The following is a 12827-nucleotide window of genomic DNA, read 5'->3' as shown; positions in this document are numbered from 1 at the left end:
AGTGAACACACACATTCTCCTGGCCAAGCACTCTTGATACCCACCCCCACCACCACCCCCTAGCCCTGGCTGGCCAACAATTGCTGCACAAGCCAAGAGACCCCAGGCAGGTGCAGCCAGCTCGGCCAAGGCAAGCCTGGGCATGCGGCATGTGCCACCGACAGTAAGACAAACAGCCCGCCAGGGTGGCTCCCTGCCCGGCAGTCAGAGTTTAGTTGGCCACTGGGATCTGCTAAACCCCTTCACTGGCAGCTCACTCAGCGAGACCTAGGCTAAATCAACAGGGTTCCCATGAGATAAAACCTTGAAATTAAAAAATAAAAAAGAATGACAATTCTTAACTTACAAAGAAACTTTGTAACTTAAGAAAGTGAATTCATAGTTATTCTCTAAATGCTACTACAGATTATTATGCTGAGCATAGCATTATACCATACTAGTTCTCTCCCAGAGAGCTCAAAATTTTAGATAATATTCAATAATCGTGTGAGTTTTCATCATTTTTTTTGCGGGAGGAATGGGATGGGGTGGTATCGTCCAACTCCACGGTCACCAGGAGGAGGGTGCCTGGTGGGCCAGGAGCTGGCAGTTCTCAGGAACCCGAGGTTGTCTCTCCGGGAACTTCCTCCTCCAGTAACAGCTTAACCCCAGGCACACGCAGCACCCACCATCCCATTCCTGCTACTCTGTAGCCAAGGTTGGGAAAAACTTTAATTCCAAAAGGAGAAACTCTTACCACTGACAGAAGCTTGTGATTTCTTGTTATCTATATATAAAAGAAAAAAAAAAAAACCAAAGTAAACAAAGTATTTCCGTAACCATATATTTCCACGCTAAGTCAGTGCTGAAGGCATTCGCCCAGAGGTCATTTGCTAACAGTGAACTGACCCTGCCTAGAAACTAGACAAAACATACCTCAGAGTTTCAGAGTGTGTGTGTGTGTGTGTGTGTGTGTGTGTGTGTGTGTGTGTGAACATGTGTGAATACATGTATGTGTCCCACCCCTGGCAGCACTGACACACAAGGAGGCCAGGAGCGAGAGGGTGCAGAACCACCCCACGGTCAACCTGGGCCCTGGAGAACAGCCCCCAGGTGGAGGCTGGTGCTGGGTCTCCTCTAGTTCCCTCCTTCCCAGGCCGGGGCTCTTAGCACAGGCCCCAAGCCACAAACAAGAGCGCTTCAGGGATCTATGTTGGGCCCACAACACCTCCATTTTCAGCCCACTCTGGTTAGGGAGGCAGCATCCCCATTTTCTGGATGAGGAAACTGAGTCTGTCCAAGGCTGGTTAGAAGCCGGATCCAGCCAGCCCCAGGACAGGCGGGGAACTGCCACAACAGTTCCACCCTCTGCCGGGGGTGAGGCAGTTGTGGGCGCCCCCGCCAAAGGGCTTTGTGCACTGCCGTGCCAGGGCCAGCTCCCAAATGGGCCAGCCAGCCCGAAAGGCCGAGCCCTTGCCAGTACAGACGGGGTCGTGGCCAGGCTGCTCATGCCCCAGGCTTCTAGTGGCTGCTCCTCTTGTTCCAAACACCATGGGCCCTTCCCAAACACAGCAAAGAAAGTGAAATCAAGTGAGGTTCATCTTGCTAGCCAGTCTGGTAAAAAGTTAGTGTGGAAAGAAGCAATGGCACTGCAAGGACTCTGGGGTCCCCAATGTCTCCCTCTGAGATGAGTGACGCTGACGCCACAGCTGTCTCAACAGCCACACGGAGCAGCCACCCCATGGACAGGCTGCGTGGGAGGAACCTGCCTCCTGTGGTCACACCACTGCAGGCCGGCAGGAGGCGCTGTGGCTGTAACCACGCCCCACCCCCCACCACGCAGCGGCCAGCGGCCCTGAGCAGCCCTGGAGAAGAGGAACTGGGATGCTGTGGGGCTGGGCCCTCACCAGGGCAGGGAGTGCAGGGTGGCGCTGAGAAAGCTGGCCCCAGAAGCTTCCAGCCTGACGGGAACACAGGTCCAGCCTCCATGGGTCAAAAAAACCAGGCATCAGGGAAGGAAGTGTCTATTCCAGGGTGGACTTTGCTTATTCAGGAACTGCCTAGAGATCAAAGCAGCAGTCCTTCAAAAAGGGAGATTAAGCAGACAAGCAAAAAGAGCAGTCCAGCCCAGACCACTTGGACACTAACATCTCCATTAGGCCACAATCAGCACGTTTCAGGCTGAGGCTCTGGGAGGATGGGAAACATGGAATCAAATGCGAAGCGATGAAGAACTTCCCAGAAAGCAGGCGCTGTCCACAGACATCCTGCCTCAGGCACTGGGGCCGCGACTGGCCAGGCTCTCACGGCGACCACAACCACCCAGAGATGTGATGTTTTACTTACGGATGTCTCGAAAATGGATAATGAGCCTGGCCACGAGAGAAAGGTATTCATCCTAAAAGCAAAAACAGGAAGCAGTTTAATCCCAGACGCAGAAGTTAGGCCGAGTGACACCCCTTCCCGCCCTGGCCCTGCTGCGTTCCTCCTGAAGGCAGGGATGGCAGCCATCCCCGTCTGTCTGTCCCTGTCTGTCTTCGTCTGGCTTGGCTCGGCCTCCTCTGGAATCCATCCCTCTGGGAAAGGCCGGCAGAGCTCGGCTACCACAGAACAACAAAAGGCACAAAGAAACAGAAAACCAAGAAGGTACCAAGACACTAGAAGATGCTGCTCCCCCGCCCTGCTGTAAACCCTGGCGAGGGTCACGGGGGGGGGGGCTCAGGCACCCGTCTTTCTGCAGAGGGGCTGGCCCGGGGTCACAGGGCATCTCAGAAGTAGACACAGGAGGGCCGCTTTTGTCTTTGCTCCATTTGTACCAAAGTACTTTCGCTTTTCACACCGGCCTGTTGCTTTTCCACTGCTGACGTCATATTTGCATGCAAATCTGGCTGGGCGCCCTGGCTGTGCTTTCCCCAGCTCCCACTGATCTGAATTCACTGCACGGCCCAGGGAGAGGGCACAGTGCCGCTCAAGGAAGCAGGTGAAGGCCACTGCCCAGGGCCCTCTTGGTTCTCGCTGTGTTTCTGGAACCTCCCAGCAGGGCCTGCCTTCCACCATTTGTCCTCTTTGTAACCAAGGACACTCACTCCAGGGGTTCCAGGGAAATCACTACTGTGAGTTTGTCTTGGGGTCAAAGAAGGGATGTTCGTAACTAAAATCTTATTTCAGAGAAGCTGGACCATCTTTCTGGCAAGGCAGGCAGAAAGGGCAGAGCTTTCACCCCGCCTGCTCACTTGACCCCCGCCTAAGTCACCATGACACTGAGTCCACTCAACAGCAGCCAGAGGAGACGACCCCCGCAGCCCAGGACCCACCACAGGGGACAACCCGTGAGCCTGGGACAGACAGTGAACCTGCCGTCACGAGAACACCTCCAAGGGAAACACATAAAGGGGGCCTCAGACGAATGTTAACAACATAAGCACACTTTGTAACCCCCATCAGCCCTCATTGATCTCAAACTTCACCCACCACTGTTTTCTCAGCCATGGAATCAGCAGAGGAAAACGTGGGGTAAAGGCCCAGGGAGGCCACGGGGCAGGTACCAAAGGACAGGACACATGGGAGATGTGTTCAACACTCCCCCTCCCAATGCCCCCCACAAATTTCTGGGAGGAAAAGGATCCCACCGATCACCTGACCAGGCTGGTCCTTGAAGGACAACAGGGTGGTGAGTGGGGCACAAGGAAAGTGGGGGCTAAAGGAAGCTCCGAAATGAGGTGGCCAAGGACGGGGAGCTTGCCAGGTCAAGAGCTGACGTCTCAGTAAGGCCTTGGCCATCTTTTGGGTTGGAGAAATCTTAAAAGAATTTGTTGAGCTTTTTCTACTTCCATAAAAGGTGAAGCAAGAGGAAGCAGGTTTAAAAAGGAACCAGATCATTAAAAAGTCCACAAACAACAAATGCTGGAGTTTGGAGAAAAGGGAACTCTCCAACACTGTTAGTGGGAATGTAAACTGATGCAGCCACTATGGCAAACAGTATGGAGGTTCCTCAAAAAACTAAAAATAGAATTACCATATGATCCTACAATCCCACTCTTGGGCATATATCCGGAGAAAACTCTAATTCAAAAATATACGTGCACCCCTATGTTCACATCAGCACTATTTACAATAGCCAAGACATGGAAGCACCTAAGTGTCCACTGACAGATGAATGGATAAAGAGGATGTAGTATGTATATATACAATGGAATATTACTCAGTCATAAAAAAGAATGAAATAATGCCATTTGCAGCAACATGGATGGACCCAGAGATTGTTATACTAAGCGAAGTAAGTCAGACAAATACCATATGGTATTACTTATATGGGGAATCTAAAATATGATAAATGAACTTATATATGAAACAGAAACAGACTCATGGACATAGAGAACAGAGTTGTGGTTGCCGGGGGTGGGGGGTGCTAGGGGAGGGATGGACCGGGAGTTTGGGGTTAGCAGATGCAAACTATTATATACAGAATGGATAAACAACAAGGTATAGCACAGGGATCTATGTTCAATATCCTGTGATAAACCATAATAGAAAATATACATATGTATAACTGAATCACTTTGCCGTAAGGAAAAAACACAACATTGTAAATCAACTATACTTCAGTTATAAAACAAAACAAAACAAAACCAGCAACCAGATATTTTACTCCGACACAAGATACAGTAAATGGGGCTCAGGAGCATGTCCCCAAAGCCCTTGGCACAGAACCAGGACCGAGTGCTTGGAGCCAGGTGGGCACAAGGCATCCATGGCCTGCGCCCACTGAGGCTGCCCACAGCCCAGTGCAGCAGAGGCTCTGGGGACCAGACCAGCATGAGGAGGCCTGAAGGGGACAGAGGGGGGCAGCAACCACCTGACAGGAGAAGCGGGCACAGGGAGTGGTCAGTCACACTGTCACCAAGGGGCGCTCCTGTGGGTAAATACATCACCCAGCACGTTAAGGGTAGAGTGCTTCAGGCCTGCTGATTTGATCCTCCTCTGACTCCCCAGGGCAGCTGCCTTACTCTATGTCTAGATTGGCTTCCCTGGGCGTGAGAGTTCCCAGCCTCCATGCAGACAGAGAGGTTATGACCCCTCTTCTGCTCCAAGGCACCCCCACTCCAGGACAGTCCCAGAAATGGGCCGAGGAGCGTGTACCTCCCTTATCTTCACTCCACCTTTATCATCTCCCCCTCCTGACAGCAAAAATACAAGCATCCAGGCTGGGTACGGCCAGAGCACAGCAGTGACAGCTCACACGCCGCACTGACTCCGGGCCAGGCACAGCTCTGAATGCTTTACAGATAATTAACACACTCAATTCTTCCAACTGCCCAATGAGGCAGGTACTACTAGCGGGCTGGTTTGCAGGTGAGAAGACAGAAATGTGGGAAAAAAAGCTTCCTGCAGTTTATACACTTTGTCTAACCTGTACAAGTCTTGCATGAGGGCCTGACAGCAAAGGTGGAGGACGAATCCCCTCATGGATGTGGAGGGAGCAACAGGAAGGACACACATGCTCCAGGTAAGATGCCACAGGCCACACACTAGATGCTACACTGTTATACCTTTTGTATAAGATTCGGGGAATCTGAACATGTATATTTGCTTTATACCTGCAAAAAGAAATGCTGCAGATCAACAATTAAATCCCCAGAGGTATCAGGAAGTGGCCTGGAAATGAAACTTCCCACCTTGTTATACAGCTTTCACATTGGAAGTATGTAATCTTTTACCAAATTGAAGACAAAGCCAAATCAAAAGAAAAAAGTACAAGGACTTCCCTGGTGGTAGAGTGGTTAAGAATCCGCCTGCCAATGCAGGGAACACGGGTTCGAGCCCTGGTCTGGGATGATCCCACATGCCGCGGAGCAACTAAGCCCGTGCCACAACAACTGAGCCTGTACTCTAGAGCCCGCAAGCCTCAACTACTGAAGCCTGCGTGCCTAGAGCCCATGCTCCGCAATGAGAAGCCACCGCAATGAGAAGCCACCGCAATGAGAAGCCCGCGCGCCGCAACGAAGAGTAGCCCCGGCTCACCACAACTAGAGAAAGCCCGCGTGCAGCAACAAAGACCCAACACAGCCAAAAAAAAAAAAAAGTACAATTCCTAAAAATGCAAAACCAACCAAACATATGAGCTGATATCAAGTTGGTGTCAGAATCATAGGGAAAAGAGTTCTTTTGATTGATCATTTTAAAAAACAAAAAGCAAACAAAACAAAAAAACCATATGTCCTTAGGGGAAGGGGTACATTTTAAGTACACACAGAGCTGTAAAGAAATCTTGAACTTCATTCCACATTTTGTTATTTGCTACTAATATTAGTGCTAATATTGGTCTGTTTATTCTGAAACTATTTTAGAGTAATTATGCCAATGACATAAGAAGACGAGATATTCACAAAAGAGAGCAGATACATGTTTAAAATAAAAGTAAAACCCTGTAATTGGAAATATCAATGTGAAATTATGGGGTTTTGAGGTTGTTGTTTCAAAAACATATGACTCCTTAGCTCTGTTCACAAAAAAGAGCAGAAGCCGTGAGCAGCCCCATGCCCACACTGCAAGCCTCAAGTACCATTTCACCCTTGAAAAGGAACCAGGGCTCCTTAGAGCAACAGCTGATTCTGGGCCAAGATGCAAGCAAGCTACAAAAGACTAAGGGTTTGTGACAGGGGCCCCAAGGGGTCAGGAATGTGCCTGTGAGCAGCCAATGGGGACACATCAAAATGAACGGCTGCAAGGCCTGAAACTCGCTTGATGCAGAGCCATGCTCACAACACCACTCACAGGAAGAGAAGCAGCCTCACCCCACCCCCAGGCACTTGCCCCTGGGTACCAAGGGCAGCAATTCCACAAGACAGTCAGTACTCCTGACGGTCCCGAACAGGCTGTGTTTCAAGCAACCAAGTAGCACTGGTGGATGAAAGAAAACCTTTCCTGGCAAGACAATTCCATCTAATAAATGTGGAAGAAAAGCCAGAATTCAGGACAAGTACCAGTTTGCAACGCCCAGTTAAATGATGGAATCATCAGCTGACAAGTGGATGGGAAACTTCATAAAAGAGTCAGACTGTCACTCTCCCAACTCCTGATCAACTGTGGCCTTGTGGGAAAATCAAGACACCCAGAAATATATACAATATATACAAATATGAGGCACCACCTCCAATGCCTTCTTGCTAACAAGACCCCTGCATACTGTGCTCTTTTGATCGAACACCTGGTTCACAAGAAATAAGGGGCAGGCAAGAGGGTTCACAAGAAATAAGGGGCAGGCAAGAGGGAGCCAGGCCACAGGGAATACTGTTGGTGGGAACACGCATGGTAAACACTCTGTTACTGAGGACTCAAAGGAAGAAAAGGAGCTGGTCAGAAAGCTCATGTCATCTTAGAGAATACAGATGTCATCAGGAACAGAATGCTGGGAAAAAGGTGAATGTTAAAAGTGTTTCTGGTGAGGGCTCAGGGGAAAGAGGAACGTGTGATTGGAAACAAGAGCACAGAGAACCCCTGTCATACAGTGTCCAGAAGTCTAGCTGAATCGTACCCTAGTTGAGAGAAAGGCAGACCTTGTAAGCAATGAACCTGGATATTTGGCTGAGTAGACTTCCAAACAAAGTGTGGAAGGTCTGGCCTGCTTTCTTCTTTTTTTAAAAAAAATTATTTATTTTTGGCTGCGTTGGGCCTTTGTTGCTGCACACAAGCTTTCTCTAGTTGTGGCGAGCAGGGGCTACTCTTTGTTGCAGTGCACGGGCTTCTCATTGCAGTGGCTTCTCTTTTTTGCAGAGCACGGGCCCTAGAGCACGTGGGCTTCAGTAGCTGTGGCATGTGGGCTCAGTAGTTGTGGTGCACAAGCTCAGTAGTTGTGGCGCACAGGCTTAGTTGCTCCGCAGCATGTGGGATTTTCCCGGACCAGGGCTCGAACCTGTGTCCCCTGCATTGGCAGGCGGATTCTTAACCACTGCGCCACCAGAGAAGTCCTGGCCTGCTTTCTTCTTGCTGCTTACAGTAAAATTGGGAGTAAAGAAAGAAACTGAGGGAAGAACCGTTAAGCATAAAGGAAACTGGACTTGGTTTCGGAAATTCCCAGGCTATTCAGATTACAAAGAAACACTAAAATTAGGAGATTCACTGTAGGAATGTGTGCTCTGGAGAGAAGGCTGAGGGTGTGGTTGCACAGACTATGCTAGTGCCAAAGAGATCAGGCATGTGATGAATCCTCTCAGTCGTCTCACAGATGCCAGGAATAGGGATGAAATTACAGGGATGAAACATCTGTGGGGAAACCTTCTGTCTGATGGCATGAATATGTCACATATTCACGGTTTAAAGCGTCATACCAGCAGAAACACTGCCAGTTTAGACTAAAAGGGAGAGACTGGATGAAATTTTAAAAGGGTGTCAGACTCCCAAAGTCAACAGGCAGGAAACAGGCTGGTAAAACTACTGGCTGCAAACATGACCACCGGGGAGAGCCTTGAGCCAAGAGGCCAAAGCCATGAGTCCAGAGACTGTAGCCTCCAAGTCTGTGGGAATTTGTCCAGCAGCTACAGGAAACTAATACACTGCCTCTATAGATTGGCCTATTCTGGGCATCTTATACAAATGCATCATACAATACGTGCTCCCTTGTGACTATTTCACTACACTTATTGTGATGTTTTCAAGGTTCATCTGTGTTGTACCATGTATCAGTACTTCAGTCCATTATACGGCCAGATAACAGTCCATTATACAGACACACCACATTTTCTTTACTCATCAGCTGATAAACATTTGGGTGTTCCAACTTTCTGGCTATTATGAGTGATGCTATGAGTATTTCTGCACAAGTTCTGTGCATATATGGTAACTGTTTAATTTCTGAGGAATCACCACACTGTTTTCCACAGTGGCTGCTCCACTATACATTCCTTCCAGCAACGTATGATGTGCCAATATCTCACCAATACTTATCATCTTTTTTTATTATAGCCATCATGAGTGTGACGTTGTACCTCACTGTGGTTTGGATTCGCCTTTCCCTAAGGACTAGTGATACTGAGCATCCTTTCATGTGCTTCTTGGCCATTTGTACTGGGCTGGCCAAAATAGTTCCTTTGGTTTTTTGGGGTTTTTTTTGCAGTATGCGGGCCTCTCACTGTTGTGGCCTCTCCCGTTGTGGAGCACAGGCTCAGCGGCCATGGCTCACGGGCCTAGCTGCTCCGCGGCATGTGGGATCTTCCCAGACTGGGGCACAAACCCGTGTCCCCTGCATCGGCAGGCAGACTCTCAACCGCTGCGCCACCAGGGAAGCCCTTTGGTTTTTAAGTAAAAATAAAGACACATTTTTTACTTTCACCAAGAACTTTATTGAACAATGTATTCACCACTTTGTTCCACTACCTTCTGCCATTTTTCAGGCAACTTCAAAATTCCACCTTCCCAAAACTTTTTATTTAAAAAAAAATGTTTTTGGCTGCATTGGGTCTTCATTGCTGCACATGGGTTTTCTCTAGTTGCGGCAAGCGGGGGTTACTCTTTGTTGAGCGGGCTTCTCATTGCGGTGGCTTCTCTTGTTGCAGAGCACAGGCTCGAGGCACATGGGCCTCAGTAGTTGCGGCAGGCGGGCTCAGTAGTTGCAGCAGGCAGGCTCTAGGGCGCGCAGGCTTCAGTAGTTGTGGCACGCAGGCTCAGCAGTTTGGCACGCGGGCTCTAGAGCGCAGGCTCAGTAGTTGTGGCACATTTACTTAGTTGCTCTGCGGCATGTGGGGTCTTCCCAGACCAGAGATCAAACCCATGTCCCCTGCATTGGCAGGAGGATTCTTAACCACTGCACCACCAGGGAAGTCCCTCAAAACTTTTTATCTTTTTGAGCAAAGAACTGTTCTAGGTGTCTTTTACAGTCTTCCAGGGAATTGACATTTTTTCCATTAAGAGAATTTTGTAAAGACTGAAATAAATGTAAATCCAAAGGTGCAAATGTCTGGTGAATATGGCGGATGAATCAGAACTTCCTAGCCAAGGTGTAACAGTTTTTGCCTGGTCATCAAAGAAACATGAGGTCTGGCGTTATCGTGATGGAAGATTATGCGTTTTCTGTGGACTAATTCTGGACGCTTTTCATTGAGTGCTGCTTTCAATTGGTCTAATCGGGAGCAGTACTTGTTGGAATTAATCGTTTGGTTTTCCAGAAGTAGCTCATAATAGAGAACTCCCTTCCAATCCCACCATATACACAACATCACCTTCTTTGGATGAAGACCAGCCTTTGGTGTGGTTGGTGGTGGTTCATTTCACTTGCCCCACTGAGCTCTTCCATTCTACATTATTGTACAGTATCCACTTTTCATCCCGACGCAATTTGTTTTAAAAACAAAACGTTTGGGCTTTCCTGGTGGCGCAGTGGTTGAGAGTCCGCCTGCCGATGCAGGGGACACGGGTTCATGCCCCGGTCTGGGAAGATCCCACATGCCGCAGAGCGGCTGGGCCCGTGAGCCATGGCCGCTGAGCCTGCGCATCTGGAGCCTGTGCTCCGCAATGGGAGAGGCCACAGCAGTGAGAGGCACGCGTACCACCAAAAAAAAACCCAACCAAACAAACAAAAAAAACACCAAAAACCAAAAAAACCGTTTTCACTACATTTAAATGGAGATTCACATGTGGAAATATGGTCAAGAAGGTTTTTTTTGCTTAACTTACGTGGAACCGAAACATCAAAGCGATTAACATAACCAAGCTGATGCAAATGATTTTCAACACTTGATTTGGATATTTTGAGTATGTCAGCTATATCCTGCATGGTAGAACATTGACTGCTCTCAATTAATGTCTCAGTTTGATCGCTATCAACTTCAACTGGTCTACCCGACCGTGGAGCATCGTCCAGCAGGAAATCCCCAGCACGAAACTTCACAAACCACTTTTGACACGTTTGATCAGTCACAGCACCTTCTCCATACACTGCACAAATCTTTTGTTGCATTTCAGTTGCATTTTTACCTTTCTTGAAGTAATAAAGCATAGTAAAACAATTTTTTAAAATGTTGTTTTTCTTCCATCTTCAATATTAAAATGGCTACACAAAAATTCTCCAATTTTGTTAATTTTTTTTTAAATGCACACTGATATGACAGCTGTCACAATACAATCTAACAAAATTGTTTTGAAGGAAGTTAAAGACAACTAAGCGCTACTAGAGCCATCTTACGGAAAAAGAACGAATGGACTTTCTTAGCCAACCCAATATATCTTCTCTGGAGAAATGTCTGTTCAAGTTCTTTGCCCATTTTTGAATTAGGTTGTTTGGTTTCTTTTGTTGTTGTTGTTGAGTTGCAATTCTTTATATAATCTGATACCAGTCCCTCATCAGATATCATCAGATATTTGATTTGCAAATATTTTCTCCCATTCCATAGGCTGTCATTTTACTCTCTTGATGGTATCCTCTGATGCACAATAATGTTTAATTTTGATGAAGTCAAATTAATCTATGTTTTCTTTTGTTGCTTGTGCTTTTGGTGTCACATGTAAGAAACCATTGCCTAATCTGAGGTCACAAAGATTCATGCCTATATTTTCTTCTAAAAATTTTAGTTTTAGAACTTCCCTGTGGTTAAGAATCCGCCTGTAAAAGCAGGGGACACAGCTTCAAGCCCTGGTCCCACAGGAAGATCCCACATGCCGTGGAGCAACTAAGCCCGTGCGCCACAACTACTGAGCCTGTGCTCTAGAGCCCGCGAGCCACAACTATGAGCCTACGTGCCTAGAGGCCATGTTCTGCAATGAGAAACCTCCGCAGTGAGAAGCCCGCGCACCTCAACGAAGAGGAGCCCCAGCTCACCGCAACTAGAGAAAGCCTGTGCACAGCAATGAAGACCCAATGCAGCCAAAAATAAATAAAAAATAAAAAAATAAAAGCTTAACAGTTTTAGCTCTTAGGTCTTTGATCCATTTTGAGTTAATGCTGGTATATGGTATGAGACTGGGGTCCCACCTCAATATCATACATGTGATAAGCCAGCAGATGTCCCAGCACCATTTGTTCTTTTCCAAGATTGTTTTGGCTATGCTGGGTCCCTTGAGTTTCCTTAGAATCATTTTGTCAGTTTCTACAAAGTCTGTTAGAAACTTTTCCTCATACTTGAAAAATGTATCAATTCCCAGAGCAGGTGCTCCAGAGCCAGTGTTCTCAGCAACATGGGACCTTTGGTAAGTATTGTGACTCACGTATTTTAAAATTTTACCCTTATACGTTATAAAATATTTTAAACATACAAAAATTAAATAATAAAACAAATGACAGTGGGTTCCTTACCCAGTTTAAATTAAAAAGTAAGATCGAAAGAAAGCAAGCTAGCTCCCCATGCTACCGCTGATTTGCCCCACACCTCGTGTTCTTCACAGCTGAATTGGAGAAAGTCACAAGGACTACGCGGAGTGTCTGTACTCTCTCAGCTCCTCAGTACATGCTAGTGAAAATGGAGCGACTGAAAACCAAAGAAGTAGAATTTCCAAGGAGGCCTCCGAGCAAGCACGCCGATGCCGGGTAGTGCAGGAGGAGGCCTGGCTGTCACCCCACAAACAGCAGAGGGCAGGAGCACAGCCCTGGACCTGTCAAAACTGGCCACACCCAGGCCTATCTAGCAGGTCTCAGCAGTTTTTCAGAAAATACTAGTCTTTTCATGCGGTTTGCCGTTTTCACTATACACAATTGTGCTTTTCTCCTCCAATAGCTGTCCCTGATTAAACAAAGATAGCAGAAGATGTATTCGGTTTCATTCAAAAGGCCAACCCTGGGCTTGCGAGGTCTGTAAAAAGGGCTGAAGGTTGGAGAGTGTCTCCTTCATCAGACGTGCACGGCCTCTTCCCGCTCTCCGCAG

The 12827-nt window shown here is 47.7% G+C and overlaps 1 protein-coding gene across 5 annotated transcripts in view; it reads right to left on the bottom strand.

The window, feature by feature from the left end:
* Window positions 1–12827, bottom strand: part of MED15 (mediator complex subunit 15) — a 57595-nt gene that overhangs the window by 18992 nt on the left and 25776 nt on the right. For 4 of the 5 annotated variants that reach the window (XM_024763824.1, XM_024763829.1, XM_024763826.1 and 1 more), the window contains 2 exons: window positions 2326–2377; window positions 737–766 (listed from right to left, as the gene is read on the bottom strand). In XM_024763824.1, coding sequence (XP_024619592.1) covers window positions 737–766; window positions 2326–2377 — 82 coding nt within the window. Of the gene's footprint in view, window positions 1–736; window positions 767–2325; window positions 2378–2629; window positions 2904–12827 lie in introns of those variants that run through there. The other variant, XM_024763825.1, reaches the window with a different exon arrangement.

This window comes from Neophocaena asiaeorientalis, unplaced genomic scaffold (assembly GCF_003031525.2).
Source record: "Neophocaena asiaeorientalis asiaeorientalis breed wild unplaced genomic scaffold, Neophocaena_asiaeorientalis_V1.1 scaffold110, whole genome shotgun sequence".
NCBI classification, from domain to species: Eukaryota; Metazoa; Chordata; class Mammalia; order Artiodactyla; family Phocoenidae; genus Neophocaena; species Neophocaena asiaeorientalis.
Note: the sequence above shows the minus strand (reverse complement) of the source record. Positions and strands in the feature narration are given on the sequence as shown.